The sequence below is a fragment of the Copidosoma floridanum genome, unplaced genomic scaffold, assembly GCF_036245765.1.
Source record: "Copidosoma floridanum isolate Cflo_tuat_1 unplaced genomic scaffold, Cflo_Japanese_pri ptg000007l, whole genome shotgun sequence".
Taxonomy (NCBI): domain Eukaryota; kingdom Metazoa; phylum Arthropoda; class Insecta; order Hymenoptera; family Encyrtidae; genus Copidosoma; species Copidosoma floridanum.
The window spans coordinates 4,348,194-4,374,740 of record NW_028321884.1 but is presented as its reverse complement, the minus strand read 5'-3'; the positions used below and the strand labels follow the sequence as shown (position 1 = coordinate 4,374,740).

General features: G+C 45.8%; 1 protein-coding gene across 3 annotated transcripts in view; it reads left to right on the top strand.

The window, feature by feature from the left end:
• kibra (WW and C2 domain containing protein kibra) overlaps window positions 1–26,410 on the top strand; it is a 77,428-nt gene extending 51,018 nt beyond the window's left edge. The window contains exons 1-19 of one of the 3 annotated variants that reach the window (XM_089589161.1): window positions 15,154–15,231; window positions 15,484–15,804; window positions 17,719–17,827; window positions 18,188–18,347; window positions 18,889–19,261; window positions 19,412–19,668; window positions 19,747–20,010; window positions 20,131–20,239; window positions 20,329–20,527; window positions 20,597–20,665; window positions 20,761–21,010; window positions 21,100–21,186; window positions 21,299–21,491; window positions 21,592–21,729; window positions 21,784–21,836; window positions 21,885–22,173; window positions 22,258–22,500; window positions 22,587–23,077; window positions 23,164–26,410. In XM_089589161.1, coding sequence (XP_089445287.1) covers window positions 15,154–15,231; window positions 15,484–15,804; window positions 17,719–17,827; window positions 18,188–18,347; window positions 18,889–19,261; window positions 19,412–19,668; window positions 19,747–20,010; window positions 20,131–20,239; window positions 20,329–20,527; window positions 20,597–20,665; window positions 20,761–21,010; window positions 21,100–21,186; window positions 21,299–21,491; window positions 21,592–21,729; window positions 21,784–21,836; window positions 21,885–22,173; window positions 22,258–22,500; window positions 22,587–23,077; window positions 23,164–23,584 — 4,104 coding nt within the window. In that variant the 3' untranslated portion in view covers window positions 23,585–26,410. Of the gene's footprint in view, window positions 1–15,153; window positions 15,805–17,718; window positions 17,828–18,187; window positions 18,348–18,888; window positions 19,262–19,411; window positions 19,669–19,746; window positions 20,240–20,307; window positions 20,666–20,760; window positions 21,011–21,099; window positions 21,187–21,298; window positions 21,492–21,591; window positions 22,174–22,254; window positions 22,501–22,586; window positions 23,078–23,163 lie in introns of those variants that run through there. The other 2 variants (XM_089589160.1, XM_014352264.2) reach the window with 2 other exon arrangements.
• Window positions 26,411–26,547: the final 137 nt, after the last annotated feature.

Genomic DNA, 26,547 nt, shown 5'->3' with positions numbered 1-26,547 from the left:
CTGACGATGATTACAAAAATCAACAAGTGTCCATCGCACATTCATGTAAAAGGGTTTCCAGACGAGTTGTAAGAAATAAGTAAACACGTCGTTCTTCACTCCACGAAATTTCTATAAACTTCATTCCAAAATCGAAAAAATAACGTGTTCGGATATCCCGTGGTGTTTTACGATGGTTGCACGTGTGCACCTCTATATTGCAATGCCATTTGTTTTATGATAAAAAAAGACGAGGAACAAAGCTGTATTACAATCAAAAGTGACAACGGATAAAACGTACCTATGTGCATCGCAATCGCGAAATGCCACAGCAGAGCCAAAAACTATGTATCTCTCGAGCAGAGCACGAGCACTTGATATTGTTAAAAAAAAAAAAAAAAAAAAAAGGATGCAGCAGCACTTAAAACCTAAAGTACTCGTGTAGTTCCTACTTGCAAAGGCAAAGCTCTACTCGTCGATAAGAAGAAAAGCTTGGCGCCAAAAACGTCGAAACGCCGCTCAAAGAGAGCAAAGTGTCCTATACTCGAGGGGATTCCCCCTTCTCGACCGTTCCACATTCCTGACGGGTGCGCGGAAAAATCTCTCCCTATACGTACATTAAATACATTACACATACCTTTGATAAACCGTTTAGCATGTGCACGCATACGTGCATATATGGACCGTGGCTCATGTTTAATTCACGAAGCGATTGGGGGGGGGGGGGTGGCAACGGGGGCTTCCCGTGCGATGTATATACTTTTCATTTCCAATGAAAGCACATATCGAGCATTCGGCTGCGGGGATGATTTCGCCCGCGAACTGTTGCACTCGTTCCTTCCACATACACATACACCACCTGTGTGTGTCGGACACCGGCGAAGGCCACCGAAAGGAGATATCTCCCCGAGCAACAGGTTCGCCCTTCCCTTCCTCCTTTTATTCCCCGGCTTTTTCCACGTATGGTACGTACTTCTATACATATTTGTTATACTCATACACTCGTTGTACTCGCGCTCCCCTTGGTATTTTTTACCATCGCGTTTTAAATATAGCTTTCCCTCGAAGTTTATTAATCGCGCCGAGCGAGCCGGGCCGGGGAAACGAGCGGCGTCAAAGGAAACTCGGTATATATATATATATGCACGAGAGCAAAATATAAAGTCGAGGCATACACCAAGTACCACCTGCATCGCGTACACGATGCATTCTCTTTTCGTGAATATGTGTATACAGGTATATAAATATGTAAACCATAACTGGGTAGGACCAGGACCGGGTATATATTATTATGTATATATGTACCCAAGGATAACGATCTCCCATACGTAAGTAAAAATAAAAATACAGGGTGGTGTACGTATACATTGTATTACACGTGTGATTTTCGGCAAAAGTTCCAAGGCGCTTCATGGGCTTTTTCAAGACGGAGGTGTATGTGGTACATATATATATATGTGTATGATATTCCGCTGATCTATCATCTTTCACAGCTTTCCCCGGCAAAGTAGGTCCGTCATTTTTATTACATGTGTAAACACACACACACCTATACCTCTTTCTCTCAGATGCACGCGATACTCTTTTTTTTTTTGTCCTTTTCGCCGTACTTACTTACCTACTAGCGAGAATTTCTATTTAGAAATTACATTTTGCTCTTTCCCCGAAGGTCCGGTCTAATGTTTGCGATGAAAACAATCATTAGCGTAACGTTCATTATACACCACCGACGACCCGCTCGATTTCGCTTCCCGTCCATCAGCATCTCAAAAAGTGATTTTCCCTCGCACGATACGGCCCCACGCAATTATTATGTTTACACATGTATATATTATTTAGCCGCAAAGTTGTGCAACATTCAGGGCGCACGCACGGAGACGCGAGTCGCAATTAAAACTCGTGCGTATGTATACATACCGTTTACAAGCCGCTCTCGATCTCTCTTTCTTTCACTCGCTTGCTTTTACATAATTCATATATATACATGCAGTACTTAAACGCGTTACCATATGCCGTCGGAATTACGTAAAACGAAATTCCATCGGTGTGTTGAGTAATATCATTCATAAAATCGTACACGGCTCCCAGAAGCAGCAGCAGTGAGATACGAAAACGCGCGTGTCGGAGAGTTTGCATCCATCCGACGAGTAGGCAAAGGGAAAAAAAAAAAAAAAAAGAAATGTAAGAAAATATAATCGAACGAGATTACATTTATGTAGGTATACGTCTGTAGGTATACACGTGTAAATGGGCTCAGGCGCCATCTGTTGCGAATCTCGCGCATGTGTACATGTACATAATTATGGACGAAAAGGCAAAACACGATCCTCGACTCTCTTTTCTCGCGAGCAAGTACACATAATATACATATAGGAAATTCGATAGATTTTAAGTATAATGTACCGTTGGCCCTCGCACCCCTTTGACGGGGTAACAAACAAGCAAACCATCGGTAGCCAATATTTTTACCCTTTTCTCCGCGTCGTCAGCCAACACATTACCTGTATCCGTAAACACCTTGGAATTCTCATCGAAATCCCTCCCAGATCGTCTCTCGCATAGACAGTGGAAATTTGTTGAAAAAAACAAGAGTCCCGAGTTTACACCTCTCGCGTGAGAAAAAAAAAAAAAAAAAAAAAAAAAAAAAAAAAAAAAAAAAAAAGGAGCAGCACGTCTCCGCCGAGAGAAAGAGAAGTGCGTGCCCGAAAAAAAGGGAGGAAAAAGTCGTAGTTTGTCGCGTGGTATATACCTATTAAATATACCTGCATGTATACGGTATATATATGTCCACTGCTCATACCAATGGCCCAAGGTGCATCTGGTGAGCGTGCCATTAAGGACGAGGGTATAGGATCGCCGATGCACACGCGCGAAAGAGGGCCACGTGCGCGAGCGCGCGCGCGACAGGGAATTTCTTTCTTCCCCAAAAGTTCCTATTTCTCTCCCTCCTTTTTTTTTTTTTTTTTTTTTTTTTTTAAATTATAGTGCTCTACGTCCGGCTCCTTTTTAATAAGGGCACTACTATGGGCACTTAGCACTTTGGAGAAGGAAGGGAAGAGGGATGGGAGGCCCCCCATTACTGGGAGGGGGGTAGGGGGAAATTAGGCAATTATGCTACGAGAAGGTCGCCTAAACCCTCCTCGAGGAGCATTGCGTGGTGAAAAAGCACATGTGAAAGACACAGAGGTACTTGCCCGAAAAAGTCGCACTGGCCGGGAATTGAACCACGGTCTCCCGCGTGCCAATCCCCGACCTAGCCGACCGAGCCACCGCGCGCTCTTCTCTCCCTCCTCCTTCCCGGATTGTATATATATATATATAAACGTACGTATGTATATACTATCCTCTTTGTTCGCCGGCAGCTGCACACAAACAGCGAGGCCCGACCCCGCGGAGAAATTCCTTTCTCGAGCGTCAGTGCACTCCATATATATACGTGTACGTATACCGCAGGAGATAGGGACCCGAGGAGCTTCTCCCTCTCCTCTTGGCTTTCTTATTCTCGAACGCGCGCCGGTCCGCGGATATGATAGGCTCTCCATGCACACGTACTCTCCGTGTACCTTTTTTTTTCGTCCTTCTACTCCTGGGCCTTTTTTCTCTCTTCGTTTTTTCGAGGGCTAAGTATATTTTTTTCACAAAGTTTAGCTCTGTTGTGGAAAAAAAAGAAAAAAAAAAAAAAAAAAAAAAAAAAAAAAAAAAAAAAAAAAGCATTAACTTCGTACCTCCCCTCTCGCGTTATTTTTTGCGGTTCCTCGGAGAGTGGCCTTTTATTCGGAGGGTCCACCCGGGAGTTGATGAGCTAGACGAGGAAGCAAAGTTTCTCCGATGCGGTACAATTGGGTGAAATTGCTCGATGATGAAGGGTTAGCTCCAAAGGTATTTGGCTGTGGGAGACTTTCCACAAAAGTCCCGCTCCGATTTGTAGATGGAAAAAATTGTACAATAGCTCGGGGGTATAAGGGCCGAAACATGTCGCGAGCTCGGGTCCGCAGCAAGGAAAAACCGAGGTTTAAAAAATGCCATTGGTATACGTACAGAGTTACTTTGTCCTTGAGAAAGCAAAAAAAAAAAAAAGAAAAAGGTACAAATAGTACGCATTCCGATGCGAGGAAATGGAAAAAAGGGAGCGCGAGTCAAAGCGGAAAAAATAGAAGAATCGGCGAGCAGGTCGTTTTTCCAGCCGGGCGCTCCCGCATGTTCTCGTCAGAGTTCATTGTGCCGCCGAAAGAGGGGCGCGCCCGTGCCCCGGTGGTAATACAAGGTGCACCTTGTTCTTTCTTTCACTATTGTTGTTGTTTTTGTTGTTTGGTAAACGTGTATATATATATATATATTCTTCCTCGTCCCCCGAAGCCTGGGAAAATTCACGCGTCTTTTCCCACACGTAACTAGTGTATCCTCCCTCCCTCCCTCCTCGCTTTTTCTGTATAGAAGCAGGTGCAAGAAGTTCGACGAGTAAAGATTTTTTTTCTTCTCTTTTTTTTCGGGCCTTTGTTGACCTTTGCAGTGAAACTTGCAGTTCTCAGGTTAAGGCCTTTCGAAGGTTTTGATAGTCCGTCCTACCTTTGCACCATCAACACATGTAATGCAGATACATTTGATCTAGGCCCTGTTATGCACCTATACGAGTGATTTCACGAAAAACCATCAATCACCTTCCAGGTTTAAAAGTATTGTTTGTATGCAGCAGAGAATTTTTTGGGCCATTTTCGAAAGCTTGAAAAAAAAAAAAATGTTCACAATGGCTTACAACTTTTTTTTTCAAAGAGAAACGACGTATAAGAAAAGCTTTGAAATGAGCCTTACATTTTTTTCGGATCGTTACAAATTTTTTTTTTTTTTTTTTTTTTTTCATTAGAAAAATTGAAGCTTCGTTTATAGTAGCATATAAAAACCTACAAGACGTGTATGAATACGTATTTCTATTGTCTTTAAACTGCACAAGCCATACTTTTTTTACAAAATAAAAGAAAAGCTCAAAAAGCATACTTTCCAAAAGAAAAAACGAAAAAAAAAAAAAAAACCAACGATTTTTCGCGGAATCGCTCATACGCGCTTACACACGATTTTCGCAAAGAAAAGGCACGTAACAATACAAAAGAAAGAGAGGAGTGTATACACGTATAGGCCGGCATCCAGCATCCAGTAGCTCCTGTGCTACGCACGAGAGTCCCGCGAGCCAAAGGGGGATTTACCCGTAGCCCGGCACCGGCCAATGGCACAGGCCGAGGCCGGGGATTCGCGGAGCGCGCGTAAACGGCCTCGTATATACTCCCCGGAGCACACACAGCGGATGCCCAGCCTATGCCGCGCTGTGTATACGTATATATATATATCCAACGATGCGCAGCACAGTAGCACTGCAATGTATCGCGTGTATATAGGTAGACACGCTCGCGAGAGAGAGAGAGAGGAGCTTCTCGCCCGGCGAGTCCATTTAAAAAGAGAAGAAAAGAAGAAGAGCCAGGCTATGTATGCTGTCGAGTGAAAGAGACGCGCCGAGGAGGGAAGAAAGCTCGTATAGAGTATATACTTCTTCTTTTCCCTCCTCGAGCAACGTATACAATATAATATAATTTATACACGTTGCGTATATACTATGTTATACAGTGTGCTTGTGGTATATTTAATTTTTACGCCCATGTATGTGCAATTTCAATAGTTAAATTATGTTTTTTTCCAATTTGATGCTTGAAAACGACTAGTTTTAAATACTCCGTAAGTGGATAAATGTGGCACACTCGCGAAAAGTACGCTGGGGTTTTGATCCACTTAATATTTCATCTATATACAAGAGGTGTGAATTCGAGTGAACATGGTAAGGTCGAGCGAAACGCGCGATCCTTGATTTTGTTTTTCATCAACCAGTCAATTTCGCGAGATGATTAAAAATTAAAAAACCCGCGGTATGAATATGTAATCACCCCCATCGATGCGTATACGGAGGAAGGGAAGGATCAGCATATTCATTACCCGAGGAAATAAAAATACTTACGCGCGAGGAGAAAGGGATGACAGAGGAATCGACATAAAGGTGCACGAAGAGATGCCTGAAAAAAATAAAATAAAATAAAATGAGCTCCATCGTACCTCGCGCTGTAAATGTTTCACGTGCATCGACATACCTGTTTCTCTAATGGTATCTATAATATACATGAAAAATATTACATCTTCTCGCGGCTGTCGGTGAAATGCATCGGTGAGCAGAGGTACTTGCGTATATATATATATACCTAAGCGCGAGAAGAGATGAAAAGAGACGCGTGGAATTGGCCTCTGTACACGTATACACGTACACGTACGTGCATGCAACGCGAGCAGCTCCTCTCCCGAGCCGGTGCAGCTGCAGCAGCAGGTCAAAAACCGGATCTCATCACCGCCTCCTTTCCTCCCTCCCCCCCGAGCCTCCTCTCGCGTGCATGTACTCCCGGGCGCGCTTGTACGTATAATCGAAATATGTATTCGCATTCTTGATTTTTTTCGGTCAAGAATGCTCGGATTGTGCTCCCTCTCTCTCTTGCTCGCCGAGAAGAAGAAATTCAATTTGACTCTTCGCTTCTTCAGGGGGGGGGGGGTGGGGGAGATTACCGATGGCTAACTGTAAAAAACGAAGCGCGCGCGCGTCGAAAAAATTGTTTTTCGAATTTCTCCCCGTTGTCCCCCTCCCCCTTTCCTGCCGTAATGTATATTATTGCGAAATGACGAAAAATTCCCGAAAGCCGGAGTTGTTATTATCACCGGGGCCTAAAAAGAGCTGCTGGCCTGAAAAAGTTGGGTCACCCAAAATTATACACATGTATATACGAAGGGAGGTAGGGAGCCAAAAAATTAGCCAAGGTTTTATTGCTCCTGCCCGAAAATATACATGTATACGTGCGGGCCTGAAAAGTTAATTACCATTACCGGGAAGGCAGGACGGGTCCCCCCCTGACGGGGAGGACCTTCAGTCAAGGTCGTCTACGTCGTATGCGAGGGAGGGAGAACAATGAGAGAGAAAAGAGTAAAATCTCCGAGGGAGCCCCGTCATCCGATTCCTAAAGGTCGACTCTCTCGTGCTCCCCATAATGTACCGCAGAGATGATTAGTCTCGGAGTTCTTGACCGTACGGGTCACGGACATGTATAACACGTATCGGCCGTTTGTCGGGTGCCCTGCCAAAAAAAGAAAAAATTCACAAACACTTTTTTCCAATAAATCCCTGTACATTGGAGCTCTGTTCCCAATTGGCGGTTCTTCAACAATATATATATCAAGGCTAGAGAGCTCACCGCGAAAACGCCGAGGAATTCCGTTCTATACTGCTCGCAGTATAGAAGGGGATATATATATATATATATATATATATATATATATATATATATATATATATATGTGTGTGTGATATGTATACACCATCAGAGCGAAAAGAGAGAGAGAGAGAGGGAAAGAAACGTCGTACGTGCGTAAGGGCCAGGGCCTTCGCCGCGCGGCCTTCGACGGCCCTGCCTCCCTCCCCATCCTCCGACTCTCGTGTAAGTCCCAAACTACGCGTATGCTATATATACGGCGACGGCTGCAGCCGGCCGTCTCCTCCTCTTCTTCTTTCATCAACGTTTTTTTTTCCCCCTTTCCTTCCCCTCTATCTCGCTCATCTCCTTCTCCATATGTATGGCGCGTTTGTTTTTCTTTTTTCCCTCCGTTTTTTTACACACACACACGCGCGCGCGAGGTAAGGCTCCAAAAGCCCTCGCTCGAAAACTATCACGCACGGAATTCGGTAGCCACAGGGCGATCACGCGAGTGTATACCTATATATACACCACGAAAGCCGAGAGAGGGAGAGAGAGGCTCTACGCCCGGTAGCGCTCTTCTACCCTAAACTTAATTATTTTAATCTCCTCTCCGGCAACGGTCCCGTTTTTCCTCCCCGTCACTTCCAACTTTTTTTTCTTCTCCTTCCTCCTCCTTTTTTGCGTTCTCTTCCCACTTTTTGGGGATCCCTCTCTCTTTCTCCTTTCTCGTATGTATATATACCTCCGTGACGGACGCGTCTATCCTCTCGTCTATCTTATTTCGTGCCTTTTCTTAAGGCCATTTTGGGCCTTTTTTTTCCTCAAGGCAAAGTGATGGGGAGACGATGAAAAATAAAACCTTTTCGACCCGTGCTCCGATGGGCTGTTTTGTTCTCGACACGCGAAAATTCCACCGAGCTCGGGAGTATATATAGGATAATATGGTCGTCATCGGAAATCAAAAGACGAAAATACGCGAGAGAGCGCGTGCGTAGTTTTCGCGCTAAAGTGAGGCTAAAATTAACCAAGCCGGGGGTATCCTCCTCACCCCCGGGATCTGAAATCCAAATTCGTCCGAGCGCTTTCTCAGCAGCGCGGAATATCGATTCGGCGTATGCACTCGTACAAGTATTATATAGCTCCGGGAGCCGAGTCGATCGTAAAATCGGAGCGAACGAAACATTCCTCGGTCCCCGGAAGTTGCTTGTATCTGGTGCGGTGGGGCAGGAGAGGAGGGGGGTGGAAATAAATGAGAAAACATAATGGAACTTGAGAGAAGGCTATTTACGGTAGCCGAGAGAGAGAGAGGCAAGAAATAAGGGACTCTGCTGCCGATGCTCGGAATGAAAAGAAAGGGGGGGGGGGTTGGAAAAAAAATGAAAAGACCCGTGGAAATGAGCTGCTCTCCTGACACAACATAATTTGTCCACGTTGCATACGTGTATGTATATACATAAATATAATTAAGGACCGGCATGTGTTGCTATACACGTACATACAAAGGCACTGCTACGGTTGTTGTGTGCGTGTAAGTATATCGCGTCGCGGAGGGACGGCCGAGGACGAAGGACGACCTTATTCGGAATTCGTGGCAGCTCTGCACACAATACTTGTGGGGATAAATGGGCAGCCCCTTAAAGAGGGACTCCACTTCCTATAATATTATACGTGGGTGCCTTTTCACCGAGGAATTTGAAATAATTTCCGCTCTCTCCCTCCGTTGTGTTTATTTGGGGGGAGAACGCGTGGGTGTGCGTTATTTACAACCTGTTCGCCGCACCCTTTTTCCTTTCATTGTTACGTTTTGTGAAGCTCATCAGAGGCTCTTTTCATTTCCCCCTTCTTTTTTTAAATTTATTTTCCTTCCATTGTCGTGGTCGTGAATTTATGGAGATTATGATATCATTGAAGCTTTTGACCTTACATAAAAAAAAAAAAAAAAAAAATCCAGACGTTTCAGTGATATACTTACTCTTTCCTCGGGCCTCCCAGTTCGTGGTTGGTGCAAAATTTTCAAAAATGCACGAAAAATTCGAAAACTCGTGAATATACCTCGCTCCCCTCCACCTTTTGTAATGGCAAATCTCGCATCAGATGCAAAACATACAGAGTATTATACATCCGTGTAGGCTTATACACATACAGACCGTACGGGATGTATTGCCGCGTGTGCGCGAATATACCATCATCAACACGTACGCACGCACACAGGAGCGTTACAGCGCGGGGCTCCGGAGGTTGCGCTCAACTATACATATATATGTATAAAAGGGGCCCCTCACTCTCGGAGCACTCGCGCGCGCGCGCGGGGCCCCTCGGGGCACACACAAACACACACATATACACACATATACATACATATGTATATATGCCGTGTAGAGAGAGAGGGAGAAAAAGAGAAAGAGCAAGCTGCTCAGATAAATATGCGGGAGGGGCCGGAATTCCTCACTCAGCTGCATTCCAGCCCTCCTCTCGTCCATCGTTCCTCCCCCTACTCCTTTGCCGGCAGGCTCGCTCGCTCTCTCGTTCCTTTCCTTATCCTTATATTACACTGTATATGCTACATCTATACATATATAACACACACACATATATATATATACGCGGTGAAGAAAAAGGTATATAGCTATAGCAGCCTTGTGCTATACATGTATGGGGCCTATACACACCACGTATATGCATTGCATGCATGCGAGTGCTACATACAGATATTTCGCGTCCCTCTCGCTTACATACATATCTACTTTTAGTTAGCCTTCGATAGTAATGCCCCCGCGAGCTCATATATATATATATATATATATATATATTATACATTACTTGCTCTCCTTTCCTCTTCTTCCTGAGAATGCACATATATACATATCTCGTCCGCGATGGGCATCTCTCTCTCGCTTCGTTCTCTATTATTATATGTGCATTATTGTACATTACCTCTCGATCTTTTTTTTTTTTTTTTTTTTTCATACGAATGAAAGAACGTTTGTCTTCTTTTCCGATTCACGTTTTCCCATCCCTCTCCCTTTTTTTTATTTTACCAAAATATTTGTGGTCCTTGGGCACAAAAAATGATGCCCATCACCTAAGGCCGACACTACTGTCACGTACAAATAAATAAAACGACTCTATAATATACAAAAGCAGTTTAAGTGGGAGAGACGCGGAGGAAATAAATCAAGCTGATGGTTGACAAAAAGAGCACCTTCGAACGACGATAATTGCCTTGTTCTTGACGCCACCGAATTTCTCTATCAGTGATCTATGGGCCCTGAAAAGAATTAATGCTATACGTGTACATGCAAAGGAGCTAGCCGAGGGAAATGACCATCGGAGGAGTCAGAGGTAAAAAAAAAGGGGGGGGGAGTAGATATTCGTCATTTGGTCTTTGTGGTACATGGGAGATGACGCAGCGTATACACCCACAAAACGGTACAAGAGGAAAAGCTCTCTGATAGACAAAACCACTGCGCAGGGCGACCGCGTTCCTTTATTTTTTCCCAAAAAAAAAAAAAAAAAAATTTCTCAAATTCCAAAGCTCTTTTTAATATTTCCCAAAGAGCGAAAACGCTCCCTTGTTTTGAAGGGAAAAAAGAGCCCCGAGTCTTCGAGCCCAGCGAAACTATAGTTGGGTATAGTCGTGATTTTTCGAAAAAACGGCACAATGTCCCTGCAGCACGAGTTAACTAGCAAAAGAGAGCCACGCTGTGCGCGGTAGTAGTTCGTTTTCCACGTATATATACACACGGCACTCGCACGAGAGAGAGAGAGAGAACGGCAGGCTCACGGGGTTTAGGAGAAAACGTATGTATACATACATAGCTGGACCGTTGGCTCGAGAGAGGCCGACTCTGGAATTCAGCAATCAGTTAGGTATTCAACGCTCTCCGTGGTATGCCCGGGCTCCCTTCTCTCTCTTTTTCTCTCCGAGGGCATAAATCGCTGCAGCTGCACTGCACCGTCGCTGCTCATATATATATATGTATACATTTCAACGTTGCAGGGGATACACACACACACACACATATATATATACAAACGTATATGCTTAATCCTGTGATGCTTTGCTCTCCCCGTTTTACAATCTCTTTTGTTTTCTCTGGCACTGCTGGGCTGCGGCTGTATGCTGCCGGTGGAGGAGCTCGCCTCTGATATGCATCTTCCTCCTAATCTTCCGTACATGCACCTGGGAGGAAGATTTCGAGTGCGATGCTTTGTTTTTGCCATGCATGGAAAGTCAGTCCCGGGGAGAAACTTTGAGGGAGGGAAAGTGCCCCTACTGCTCGCGAGGGAATGTATTATAATGTTTTTTGAGCATCGAAATCGGCAAGGGTCCGAGGAGCACGTGCACGCGCGATTTCTGGTAGACGGGAATTTTTAATGCGGCCTGCATTGGTACCACCCGTACAAATACATATAATGTTTATGGCCACGCGTTTCTGAAGCTTGGATCGAGAGGAAATTGACGAAAGCTGAAGCAAGTGGAAATCGCGAGAGAGCAAAGATCCGAGCTTTTCCCATCGCAATACCGTAATGGCAATGGAGAAGAGAGAAGGTGTAGGTACCGATATTGCCACGCGTGTATATAGATACATACACTGCAGCACAGGGACATAGAGAAAGGAGAGGAAGATAAAAGGGAGCGGATAAGGATACTTACCTCTGCTCTCCAATACTTATACTACATACCATACATATACAGTATATATATTACAAGGTAGATCGGAATGCAGCGGTGCAGTAGCGCAAGACCCCGACAACCGCACTGCTCCTCGCGTATATAGTGCGCGATATCATTCCACGGAACTGGACTTTCCCATCATCTCTTCCCTTCCGCCTTTTACTCTCCTTCTCCAAGTCCACATGTACATGTACATATACAGAGACGTTGTCGCGTAACTAGCTTTGCATAAGCGATCGGCTGGGATTTTCGAGATCGGTATGCCGGCAAACGAGATCTGTTGGCTCTTTGTGCGAACATATACGTATAGCTACGCTTCGAAAACACAAGTTACAAGTTCAAAAACCTGAACAGCAGGTATATGTGTGTGTATGCAATCGCTTTCACTCAATTAAAAGACAATACCTATACACTTGCCCGTATATACACATGGCATGTGCAGCAAATGAAAAAAAAAAAAGGGAAAGAGGACGATGCAAGGAAAAAGGAGCACGGGTGACGTTTCTTCCGCTCGCGTTTGTTGGTTGGATTGTGTGTGTATATAATGTAGACGGCGAGCGTGCATTGACCGACATTTCCTGCACGCACCCTCGCGGGGGTATACGGGGGGGATCGTGCTCTCGAAGGAGCGTCGAGGCAGCAAGTAAGTATTTTTCGCGATAACATCGTCGCATGCCAGTGTGCCCCGGCGAAAATAAGCTCGCGTGAGAAAATCAAGGGTAGAAGGATGCTAACAACACCTATTGATTGTGTACGTGACCATTCATGCATACATATGTATATATATGTACGCACGTAGGCGTACGACAATAAAAGGGATGCGAGAAATAGGGGAGGAGCTTTGTACGCCGCTTCTTTTGAAAAACAAGGCCCGAGCCGACGATGAGCTAAATATTGGCAGAGGCGCAATTGAAGGATCTAACTGTTTGTACCCCCCCTCCCCCTCTCTTTGGTGTTTGTTTTTCTTTGGTCCCCGTTTGGACTACCGGTATGTATATGTACGTTACATTATTGTCCTACGTGCTTTGGCCCCGAAAAGGGGAAAAACACGCACGGTTTTCTGCCGCATAGTGCTCTCGAGGGGGTCGCCGGCGAAAATGGGCCCTCCAGGACGCTTCATTATCATCATCGGCATCTCAGTATATGATGACGTTGTACGTGCCATTACGCGTGCACGCGCACAATGACGTGCAGGGAGGTTTTCGCACGAAACAAACAACTGTAGGTGGGTATATACATATTATACGCTCGCTCGTCTCGAATAATGGAAAAGGCAAAGATAGTTGTGTGTAAAAAAAAATACCCGTGCACGCGCGCAGGAGAAAAAGAATTTTCACCATATACTGCGCGGAAACTCTCGGTGCAGGAGTGGGGAAAAATAAAATACGCACCACGTTCGGAGGGATTAAAAAATGCATTAGATTTCACGTTAATCACCCGTGTTTATTCACGTGAAATCTAAGACATTTTTGGCCTCGCTCACGAGGTGCGTTATGTACTATTCCGTCTCTCTCTCTCCGTCTTTTTTCGAAGCTCGAGGAGATGATTGCAGTCATGCTGATGAGGCCACACAAACGTATATATATGGGATATACACGCGCACGCTGGAGCATCCAGTGCCCCCAGAAATTCCAACGAGGACGGGGCATATAATAATGTGCGACTCAAGGTCGGTTCTACTACCTACTGTGCTATATATATATGTGTGTGTGTGTATATACCACAGCTTCCACCAGCGTTGGCTTTGCTATACCTGTATATACATAATGTACAGCCGTGCATGGGCCCAAAAGAAAGAGCGAGACCGCATATATCTCTCTCTTTTGGTTTTTTTCTTCCCTCGCAGGGTCGTACCCTGACCTCACTGGGCCCAATATATATGTATGTATATCGGCACTTGCGTGCATGTATATACATATTTATATTCTTGTCATGGTGGAAGTGTATAATACCAACTGGTCCAGGTAGGCAAAAGGTAATGGAGCGTATCTTACCATACGTAATGATTGTTCCGTCGGATGGAATGAACGAAGAAATGGAAGGCCGAGCGGGAGTGACCCCATTATCCACGATCGAAATCCAAAAATCCGATAAGCCGCGTATATGGTAGGATCGGGTGTGGATGATCGTGTACGCTCCTGGACGCGCTGGGCAAGAGAATTTAAATTTAACAATTTTTATTAATGCCAAGGGTGATAGGACACCCGTGTGGCAAGAGCAATTTTACATGGCATAACATTATACAATTATTATTACTATTGGAATGATACAATCATCATTATCGTTTTACAATAAGAGAGAGAGAGAGAGAGAGAGATATGAGGGCCCGTCTTTTTACGGCCGGGGAAGAAAGAGAGTCGCGGGGAGAAAGGACGAGTGATCTCCTTCGTCCGCGAGCATCGGTGGAAAGAAGGAGAGAAACGGCGGAGTTGCAGAGAGCGCCCGTCGGCCCCGGAGAAAGAAGGAGCCGAGAGAGTCCAGCAGCATCAGCAGAGAGAGAGAGAGAGAGGGGCCCCAAAGGATCTCGCAGGAGGGAGAAGAAGACTAGGAGAAGGAGGATAAAAAGGAGGAGGAGTAGAGGGAAAAAAAAAAAAAAAAAAAAAAAGGAGATCCCTTAAAAATTGAGGCTCCTCGGGCTGCGGCGGTGCAAGAGGAAGGCTCGTTGAGCGAGGAAGAGAGAGAGAGAGAGAGGAGGCTCGAAGGAGAGGAGGAAGAGCACACGGCGCGCGCGCCAGCGAGAGGAGGAGGTGGGGATCGGAATTTCGGGCCCGTAACCGGCCAGTCTGGTGGAGGCCTTCGCGAAGATGAGGCGATCCTGCTCCGCAGCGGAGCCGCGGCCAAGCTAGCTCACCAAGGAGCGAGGGAGTGCGAAAGTATGCGCCGCGCCGCATATACATACACACGTATATACACATACACAAGAGTTGAAGCGAGAGAGAGATAGATATCCGAGGAGGGAGGCGGCGAAGGTAAGGGGGCCGCTGCGCCGTCTGAAGGGTACGGAAGGCCAAGAGCGCGCCTCGGCCAAAGCCGCAGCAGCTCCGCGTTACATGGGATACGTATATATACATACATATATATATATACCTGTACGTGGTATACACTTATCCCCGTGGCCTGCAGTGCATCGAGGGAGAGAGGAGCCGCTGCCCGTGTGTATTATAAGCGGCTCTCGAGTATTCCGATCCGCGTACTCGGCGCTCGGCTGGCGGTGGAGCCGGCATGGACCGCCAGTACACCCTCTGCGTACTCGTACCCGCGCACCAATACCGCACCTACGTCGACAATTACAATGGCACCGCCAACAACGACATCAACACCAATGGCCACAATACCACCGATGGCCGTGCGAGTACCGGCAACAATAGGAACAGGAAAAACAATCACGGCCTCGCTGGCCAGGCTTACTACCCCCAACAGCGCCAAATCATCAACAATTGCCAGACGCGCTGCGATTATCGGCAATTGTTGCTCCAGCAGCAGCACTTGCAGCTCCACCAGCTCTACCAACAGCAACAGCAACAACAACAACAACAACAACAACAACAACAGCAACAGCAACAACAACAACAACCTGCTCAACAACAGCAGCAGAACAAAGTTCAGCAGCAACAGTTACAGTATTACCGGCAAAACGTTTATCAGAACCAAAACTATCAGTACCAACAGACGCAGCAGCAACAACAGCAACAGCAACAGCAGCAACAAAATCATCACCAGGAGCAGATATACGAGAACGTTGTGTCGAGGTACCGGATGCGGATGTGCTATCAAAACGATTACGAGAACGACGAGCAGATCCAGAGGTTCTACTGGGAACAGTGCTATAGGCGCGATGACAGTGACGCTACCGCTTACTACTATTGCGAATACGTAAGAGTGCCCGACTCTCTCTCTCTCTCTCTTTTTTTTTCCCCTTTCAAAATGTGTATTGGTTGGTCCAGTTATTTAGTTTGTTTGGTGCATTGATTGTTGTTGTGCTCGTGGTGGTGGTGGTGGTGGTGATGGTGAATCATCGTTTTCCCAGTACGGTTGATTGGGAATTTTCGAGTTTCGCCCGGAGCAATAAAACAATATATTGCTCTCAAAGTATTTTTCATATCGGTTTTCTCAGGTGTGCGGTATGTCTCGTCGCTCTCACGGTCAACCGATCCATAATCCGATGGGAATCCGAGGAATGTCATGTTTTCTCCCCCCCCCCCCTCGCCGTTTCTCCGTCTCTTGGATCCAACCGAGCGAATCCCTTACCGGTTTTTCGCACCTTTCGGTCCTCGATTTGTGCGTAATCCAAGATTCCCCGATATGGTGTTCCTCCGGTTACGCACTCGTCTCGCGTCAAGGCTCCACTCCCACGATCGGCATTTTTATCTTATGGAACAAACAACCCGCCATCCGTACCGATGTCCATGATTTTTCTCATGGATTGTACGTTTATAAACGCGAGAAGATGGTATAAATTGCAATGGGCGAGCGCCGAAATCACGAGCCATAAGGTGCAGGTATGTGCGAATCGTTCGGCGAGACCGATGAAAGGAAGCCCGCGCTTATGCTTGCCCAACCGCGGAATTTGAAAACAGAACGCTCGAAAAGAGAGATGGCGAGGAGAAGGAGGAGCAGCGGCGGAATCGAAAAGTCCCCGGCCAGCTATACGGGGACTGCGGAGATTCTCGCGGCAGCTAAATCGAGAGGAGAAGGAATGCCGATCCTCGCTCGTCCTTTTCTCTCCTCCTCGCCCGCCTCGAGAGGTACATTATATATATATATATATACTCTCGGGGCGGAGAGAAAGACCGAGTGGCGATTATCGATGCGTTTCGTGTATACGTGCATCCATCGATGATTCCCCGAAGGCGTTTTTTGGCGTTTCTCTCCCCCCACCCTTGTGCGCGAAAGAATCCCCCTCCTTTGATCGGGAATCAATAATTTTCGCGCGGGCTACCGAACACGCTCGTCTTCGTTTCGGCACGCGATTTATAAGCTCGTATACCAGGGTGCGTATTCCTCCCAGTCGTCCTTGTGTTTTTCTTTATTTTTATTCTCCCCCCCCCCACTCTCCGTTTTTTTGTCTTTCGTACCGATACCGATCCATCTGTTAACCGGGAGACGTGTAAAGGACTGCGAAAGGAAATGATCGCCAAACTGACCATATCGAGATCGCAAAATCGGCACACCGATAAAGCCGAATCGCGGATGTCGTTTCACTTTTCAAGCGCGTCAATTGCACCCCATTGTAATAATACACACGAACGATTACAGATGTACGCGTGTAGGTACGTTGCAGGCATTAAATTTATGAATTTGGGACAGGGAGCGATTTAGATCGCTAGATTGGCTGTATGGGTGCACACGATTATCATCACGTATTGTATACACGTACGTATACGTATACTATGCATGCATATAATTGTTTTGGTCCAGTGAACCCTCGTTGCGGCCGATGGTGTTACAGTATTCAAATCGCGACCCAAATTTCCAGAGAGCCGCTATCAGACACGGCAGTCGAGCCGAACAATCGGAGCATTGGACGTTTAGATATTATCCTCTGACCTTTTTTGGATCCTTTCCCCCCCCCTCGTCGATTATTGCACACTCGAGGGGGGGGGGGAAATTATTGTTGTAGGTGATGCGCATTTGTAATTGCAACGATACGTTCGAAATGTTACTTTTACCCTGATGGCTCGCCATTGTTTTGCATTTTTTAATTTCTTTCCAAGGTTTTAAAACTTTTGATGGATGAACGTGCTCGGAGTGTAAATTAAAATTCCGTTCCAAATGGTTTTGTTGCAGGCGAAAAAAGAGATCTACGACGTCAAGCAGCAGAGATTGTGCCTAGCTCAGGACGAGTACAATCACCTGAACAATGCCCTCAGCACGCTCGGCGCCTCCCGCACCAGCTGTAAGTTCTTTTTCTTGTAACGCGTAAACAATTAGCCTTTTGAAAGTGCGCGGGTGCTAACCTGTAGTGCAAATAACTATTTACTCGGTAAAATTTTTCCCAGAAAAAAAAAGATAGCTCCTGAGAAGTCTATACTGGTTGTACGCCTTTTTTACCTCCCAGTTATAGTTTTACCATTTGAGGAAAATTTAAAGTTTTTTTTTGTTCAACACATTTATTTGTCACTACTTTTGAGCATCATCCCCGTAAATCTGTATCGTATATTATAGCCGATACGAGCGAAAATCTCGATAAATCGCTGATCATAAATTCTAACGCTAAGCAACCTCTTGGTTTTTTTTTTTTTTTCCTTCCCAACAGTGTGCTCGAGCACGAGTTCCCTCAGCACGAAATACGATCCGGATCTGCTCAAGTGCGACGTGGCGCTGGCGAGGAAGCGGGTCTCGCGGCTCAAGCGCGAACTCGAGCAGATTCGCGCGGAGATGAACTGCACGCAGCGCGGCGTCGATACCCTGGCGAGGTGAGTACTTCATTGTTTTTGTTGTTTGTTTCGTTTGCATGGATTAAAAAAAAATTAAAAAAAAAAAAAAAAAAAAAAAAAAATTCTCGTCCGAGATATCTTTTGTGAAAGTTTAGCATCCGAGAGTTGTGCAACATGGTTCACACGAACGGACAAAAATAATATGTATACACACTTGTATTTAACGAGCATGTGAGCGGTACTTCTATTGGTTACTTTCACTTGTTACAAAGTATAATTATCATGGAATTCGTAGCAAGTGCCAATAAAAATCGTTTCATCGATCGCTGCTCGTGTGTAAAAAATCATCGAGCTGTACGTTATATGCGTATACGTAAAATTCGACAAGTGCATATATGTATATACGTACAGCAAATGGGTACAAACTCAAATCTCCTCGCAACAATCAACAAAAATTCAAACCAGGCTTTGATCGTTGTCGTATAGAAGCAAAAAAAAAAAAAAAAAAAAAAAAAAAAAACGCGAATGCAACCTATAAATATACAAGTAATGATTAAATAAAAAAAAAATCGTTGATTAGCGTGGAGCAAAAGCTGAGCTCGCACCACGCGGGCTGCTACAACATAACCGAGGCCCAGGCGATAATGACTGAGTTGCGGAACATCCAAAAGAGCCTGAGCTCGGGCGAGAAGGAAAAAGCCGAGTTGATGCAGTCGCTGGCCCAGTTGAAGGACGAGCTGACGAGGCTCCAGTTGTGCGAGGGCAGCCCCGACGCGTCGACCCTCAGCCTGCCCCAGGAAAAGCTGAGCACGGCCTCGCAGACGGACCTATCGGGCGAGCTCATGCCCATTGGCACGAGGCTCGCCGAGATGGCCAGGATGAGGCTCCAGTACGACGAGGCCAGAAAGAGGATCCAGCACATACAGCAACAGCTGGCTGATCTCGAGGAAAAGGTGAGATATGTGTTTTCGAAAGGGGACGAGTAGCAAGGCAAGAAAAAAAAAAAGAAAAAAAAAGAAAGAAAGAAATGTAAAAAGGAGCTGGGGTTGCTTCCCATTTGAAAAAGATAATAAGAGGGAATGTACATTGTTGGGGCGTTGCAGGTGATACCGGGCCAAACGGAGAGCGACAAGGACAAACTGCTGCTGTTCCAGGAGAAGGAGCAGTTGTTGCGCGAGTTGCGCAGCATCACGCCCCACACGCGCACCCAGCAGGACATGAAGAAGATCCAGTGCGAGATACGCAGACTCGAGGAGGATCTCAACAACGCGTTCGAGCTCTCGAACAAGACCATCACCGATCGCGTGCGCCTCCACGAGGAGAAGCAGCTGCTCCTCCAACAGCTCAAGGACGCCCTCAGGTACTATATTTTGCAACTACGATGACGATGGTGGTGGTGATGTCATCGTGTTTCTATATGAAAAAAAAAAATCCACAGATCTATGGCTATGCTGGAGGGCCAGTTGAAGAGCTTGTCAGCGAGTACGTTGTCGGTGAGCAGTAGCTCGTCTCTCGGTAGCCTGAGCACGACGAGCAGCAAGGGCTCCTTGAGCTCGGGCCTGAGCTTCACCGACATTTACGGTGGGCCCCAGTGCATGGGTGGCAGTAGTAGTAGCAGCAGCCAGCAGGAGAGGCCCGTCGACATGCTCGACCTGCACAGGCGGGTCGAGAGACTGTTGAACAAGGGTAGCGAGCAAAACCTCGCCTCGAGCGGCCACACCGCGGCGACCGGTACTGGTGGCAATGGCGCCAGCGCTGGTGGCAACAACGTCACGGCCAACAACATCAACAGCGTTGCCAGTGTCAACAGCAGCGCGTTGCCAAACAATTTGGGCACCCCCTCGCCCGGCAGGTCGCAGCCGAGCTTGTCGCCCAGGTCCAGTCTGTCGAGCGTCTCGCCACCCGTGTCGCCCCTCTACGAGAACGCACCGGTGAGTTTTATAGCCGTCACGTTCCCGGGAACCTGTATCGGCAATCGTTTTCATCGTCATTGAACCAGTTTTTCGGGAAATCGTTGCAGGTCGGACCACCCCCGGCTTACGAGCAGATTGAGCTGCAGCGACGACAACAGCAGCGACTCTTGTCGGCCACGTCCTCGTCGCACCTCGACAGGACCCAGCTGGAGGACAAGCTGGCCGAGCTGAGGCTCAGCCAGCAGACGATACAGGAGCAGTACTGTCCGAACGCCGAGCAGCACGCTCATACTCAGAACCATCAGCATCATCAGCATCACCAGGGTCACCACCATCACCAGCAAAATCAGCATCAGCTGCCGAAGCACAGTCCACAGACGCCCATGGATCTGCAATCGTGCAACATGTCCCAGGGCAGCGGCCTTGGCAGGCCGGCTCTTACTGGTAAGGGTTCCATCATACGCAGCTTGCTATTTTTTCTCGAATTTGTACCTTTGGTAAGGGTATGTTTAACCGATTTGTTTTGCCGATTGTCGCAGGAATGACGCAAGAGCCGCCCCTGTCGCCGATAAGCGAGACGCCGCCACCGATGGGCATCCGGTCTCGCGCGAGCTCGTCGGGCACGAATACGCGCTCCGTGTCCGCGGCCGTGTCGGACGAGAGCGTGGCTGGTGACTCTGGAGTTTTCGAGGCATCCAACAGGCGAAAGTTGTCGGGTATCATCAACCAGGAGAACCACAACACTGGCGACGCGAATCTCGAGACTGCTCAGGTTCAGATCAAGTTGAGGTGGGTACAATTTCCATACCCTACAGTGATATGTCGTGTCGTCCCAGTCTTTTTTTGGTGGCTAATAGTACAAACTTTTATTTGCACAGGTACTCGGTCAGCGACGGGCTCCTCCACATCGGCGTCGAGCGTGCCAGAAACCTCGCGGCCCTCTTCATTCCCGACAACATGCAAGTGTAAGTGTTGTGATCCATAGTGCATCGATTTACCGCTACTGTCGTATCGTTTTTACGTCCCATTGCTTTGACGCAATACTTATCTTTTCCTTCTTCTTCGTCTTTGTTACAGATACATAAAAGCAGCTTTGCTGCCGATGCATCCGACAATGAACCACTTGTGCTGTACGAAGAAGGTGTCGGATTTGCGCAAGCCAACGTTCGGCGAAACATTCCCCATTGCAGTGCCGCTCAACAAAATTTACACCAAAACGCTCCAAGTCAACGTCTGGTGTGTCGGCGCAGGGGGGTCTGAGGAGTGCTTGGCAAGTATTTTTTTCATCCTCGATCGTTCGTCCCATCGACAACAATAACACCGACTAATCGGATATCGTTTTTTTTTTTTTTTGTTATTCATCAATGCAGGGTTCAGCCCAAGTCTCGCTGGCAGACTTTAGTCCCGAGAGCCCGAGCGTCAAGTGGTACAACATCTTGTCGCTTCGCTTCATGCATCCCTCGAACAGCTCGTCCAACAACAGCACGGCTTCGACCAACGAGACCGGCGTCGAGGGCTCGCGCTCCTCGCAACAGTCACTGCTCTCCAGTTCGCAGCAGCAGCTCGTTCTTCCGAACAAGCACGACAAACAAGAGTCCGACGTCTCGATGTACCGGTGCAACTCCGTGCCCAGCGGTAACACAAGCAGCAACAACAGCAGCAGCAGTAGTGGTGCCCAAAACGCCAAGGAGGAGAGCAGCGACGAGAGCACCATCATCAGCTCCCAGACCTCGACTCTCACGCGCAACCAGCACAGTTGCGATGAGCTTCAGACCGCCGTGTCGCTGAGGTTGGAGGAGTTGGCCAGCTGTTTGAAGAGTCCCGAAGAGGAGGACGAGGAGGACGGCGACAGCGATAGCGCGAGTGGCGATAGCGAAGACAGTGACGAGGAGGGCATCATCGTCGAGTTCATGGTGGAGGAGAACGTGCTCGAGGACGTGCTCGAACACGAGGTGATTATTCGTCTTGTTTCTGTTGGATTTTTTGTACGATCTGTAACAATTTTTGACGCCACTATTTTCACCATCCTCCAGGAGGACGAAGAGCTAGCGGAAGAACAAGAGACAGCGGCGGCAACGATGTTGGCGAAAAATCCAACTCTGGACAAAGAGACGAACACGGAATGCATCTTTATTCCGGAGCAGGGCAAGCAGAGGCGACTGTCGGCTGCTGGCGTCGTCCCGGGCGCTGTGCATGACGACAAAAACTCGATAGTCATCAAGAGGAGCCAAACCTTCTCACCCAGCGCGGCCGTCAGTAGGAACCATTACATCTGCCGTGTAAGTGTTTGTTCGTTAAGTGAAATACACCACCAGTGGTCCTCTTTGTCTAATCGATCGGTTTTTTTTTTCCCCCCTCATCCCAGCTGAATCGAAGCGACAGCGACAGTAGCATGCCGCTCTACAGACGTGGTGGTCCGTTTCAACGCAACTCGGTGGAGCGTCGGTCCTTACGCTGGCGTCGCCCATCGTCGGCACTAAGCTGCGGCAAACCCTCCATCTCCAAGTCCAAGTCCTCGTCGCACTTCCCGCAAACGGCGCGCACCTCGCTCGACCTCGAGCTCGACCTGCAGGCTCAGCACGCTCGGCTCACCAATCTGCACGACGAGCTCGACAGGCTTCGCGAGCTCAAGCAGAGGCTCGAGCAGGCGCGAGAACGTGGCGACGCCGACATGGCCAGCTGGCTGCTCGAGGACGACAAGTTCCAGGTGCTGATGCAGCAAGCCGAGATCGGAAAGAACGGCAAGAGCGTCGAGGACAAGAAGGTCGAGAAGATGCTCCGAAAGACCAGCAAGGAGATCTACAAGCTGAGAAAGACCAAAGCCGGGAAGGGCAAGCCCGACATCATCTCGTTCAAGTGAGTGTAGTGGTCTCTTTTCTCGTTGGACGATCTGGTTTTGATGAATGAATTCCACGTAATTTTGCTCGTGTTTTCCTTTGCAGGGAAAAAATGGCCTTTTTCACGCGGGTCAATCTGAACATACCAGTGCTGCCACCCGATGAGCCGCCAATGGATAAGTTGTCCCCGCTCAACCACGACCATCGCAGGTACGCGTCCGAGCCGTGCAGGACGACGAGCAAGAGCACCAGCACCTCAACGCACAATCACGCGAGTAAAAAGTCAAGTGGTAGCACGTCATCGACGACGATGACGACGACGACGTCGAACACGACCATCATAACGATCAACTCGGCGTCCACCGGTAATGGGGATCGAAACAGCAAAGTCCTGGGGGACACCGTGATCACGGAAAACGACGTGCAGTCGAAAGATGCTGGTCAAAAGACGGAGGAAGACGACGAGGAGGGTGAGCCCAAGCGGTACGAGTACGTCGTCGACAGGGTACTCGGCGTCGAGGTGTGAAGGGACTCTCGGACGAGGATATTTTTTTTGGTCTTCAGATGGAAGGTCGTGCCCGCTCGATGGCACGAGCGGTCGACACGACTGACTCTCTCGTTTTCTTTCCCCGAGGAAACTCACGCTTGTTGCTGGTAGTAGGAAAGCTACGACGAAACGTAAGTTTGGATTTTAAAGATGGTTAAACGCGAAAAAATCTTATACTGGACATATAAGATGATGCTGTGCACATTGCCCTTCGTTTACACTGTTGTTGGATTTGAAAGATTTTTAACTCCGACTTTGGGTGAGTAGCGATGCGGTACTCACTTGCGGTAACACATGAACTCGCGGTACTTGTACAGTATCAAATCGAGATAATGAAATTTTATATATATATTTCAAACGGTAACGTGACCAAGTCGTTCAGAGAGGGATCGAGTTTTGAAAGTGACGGTTACGTTGAATTGACAAATTCACTTGTCTGTTTTTTCATAGAAAAAAGCATGTAGTAGAAAAAGAAAATTAATTTAAAACTCCAGCATCTCACGTACTTGTTGCCTTACCGTTTCGCGACTACGCAGATCTATTTCATTCGAATAAAAATGAAGTATCACTTTAGAAAAAGCGCGTGTATAGTAAAAAAAAATAAAAATAAAAAAAAAATAAAACAAAAAAAAACACGGTGTCTCGTAGATGACACGCAAGGGAAGGTATCCTCGCTAATAATCGCTTTTCTAACTCTGCTTCGCGATCGAATCGCGCGAATTGTAAAAAAAAGCCTTAACGAAGAATGACTCGTCATGAAATGAGACTCGATACAAGGGAGTTCGGCACATGCTTTTTTTACTATTTCTTGTAAATGTAATGCGAAACAATAAATAACTCAAGACTATAGTTTTAACATTTTTAACTGTGATCTTCTTCTTTTTTTTTTCTTTCGTTAATTTATGTGTAATAAAAATTCATTGAAAAGAGAAAACAATACGTACGAGTGACGAAAATTCGTTGAAACACAGTCTTGGTTAATTATTGTTTCGCCAAGTCTCGTAATAACAGGTGCCATGTAGGACACGACATTGTTTTAAATAATAATCCGAATCGCGTCGTACGTCGTGAATTTCGAGTTCAACGCTGGCATAAGATACGGTTAATTGACATGATGAATTGTTTATTTTAAAAACTTGGGCGGGTGGGGGTACGAAAAATATTGAAATACAGGGTTTGAAGCCCACCGAGCAGCTGGTCTGCCTTAAAAACGATGTGATTCTGCTACGAATCCACGTCAAATGTACTGAAAAAAAGCATACCCTTACGAGACTGATTCTTTTCTGCTTTTGTGAATTAAAGATCAACGGATCAGTCTTGATTTCTATATTTACGAAAGCTTTACATTAAGTGTCTTAAATGTGCCTTTAAGTGTGAAAACAAAAGTTCAAATAATTGCTACGCTAACTTTATCGAAAAGTTTAGCGCTAAGAGCATCAAAATTATAAGTATCTTGAATTTTCGCAGGGATTAAAATACGAATCGTAACGTATTTTGTTATTGCTAAAATTTTGTAAAATTGTTGTGAAATTGTTATTAAATTTTGTTAAAAAATCTTATATTGATGAAATCGTTGAAAAGTAATGAAAATTAAAAATGTTGCGAAATGACGACGCACAGCGTTTGATCTCACCGAAGGAATGTGCCTTAAATTCTTTAAAAAAAATAAATAAATAAATGCCATTCGTCTGACGTGCGTGAGATTGTGAAATACACATAAACGAGCATAGCAAAAAAAAAAAAAAAGAAAAGAAAATGTTAATAATCGAGTTTCGTCGACGAGAGCACCTCTTATAGGTTCTATAGTTATTAATAAATGCATATTTAAATAGAGGAATTTTGGAGATGGAGAGAAATCGTCCTTTTTCTCCCGCACTAGGGATATGTGTATATGTAACGTAGCGATGTCGGAATTCGCCTTGGAGATCCTCGTTTGGCTCGCAAAAAAATTTATGTACAGTAGCGAATCGAGGATCGCTTATACATTATTAAACCAGAAAAAAATAAAACTTGTGGGACAGGGAATGCTTTAAACGAAAATTGCATTAAGACAAAGGGGGATTTAGTTTTAAATAAAACAAATGTATCGTAAGAATATAACTGCAGAATCTGCAACTTTTTAATTTGTACATACGTCTATTAACCTTGACCATATGTTAAATAAACTATACGTTACGTATATAAATGTCTATATATTATGAAAATAAAAATATTGTAACTTGCGCGGGTGTATGTACATGTATGTATTATATGTAACAAATATAAAGAAAGAAGAAAAAAAAAATTGTAGAACAATGAGGTGAAATTAACTAAGAGAGAAAATGATTCAACTGTTGCTTTAAACGCAAATATAAATATTGCAACAATCGTGGAGATACCTGGTTGCGTTTATTGTCTTGTTTATATTTATTATTAATGAAAGGTAAAAAAATAAAAATAAAAAAAATATTAACGACATGTTCGAAAGAGATGTAAGGACGTGGCGCAGCGTCCGCGCTATAACTTCAATCATTACGATAATTATTATTATCATAATTCTAATACATTTAATTTTTATTACCTATTACAATTATTATAATTATTTTCATTAATATGTTATTATTTTCATTATTGCTATTAATTAATATAAACTATCTCGTGTAGCGTAAAATAAATAAGCAAACAACAACAATAAATTGCTCTGTAACGAAACAAATATTACAACAGTAATGATAATGATTCCGTAATTGAGTAATTGCAAATACCCTACTTGCTTTGTAAGTAATGGTTCCGTAATGATGACAATTAAAAGAATATACTATGAATGACATAAAAAGAAAATACAATTTTTCTGTCTTTGTTTTTCCCTTTCTTCCCATGCTATTGGCTCCTCCGATTTTTTTTTTTTTTTTATTATTAAAAACCTAATCCAATTCACTGTACATGGGAGCTTTTTCGTGCCT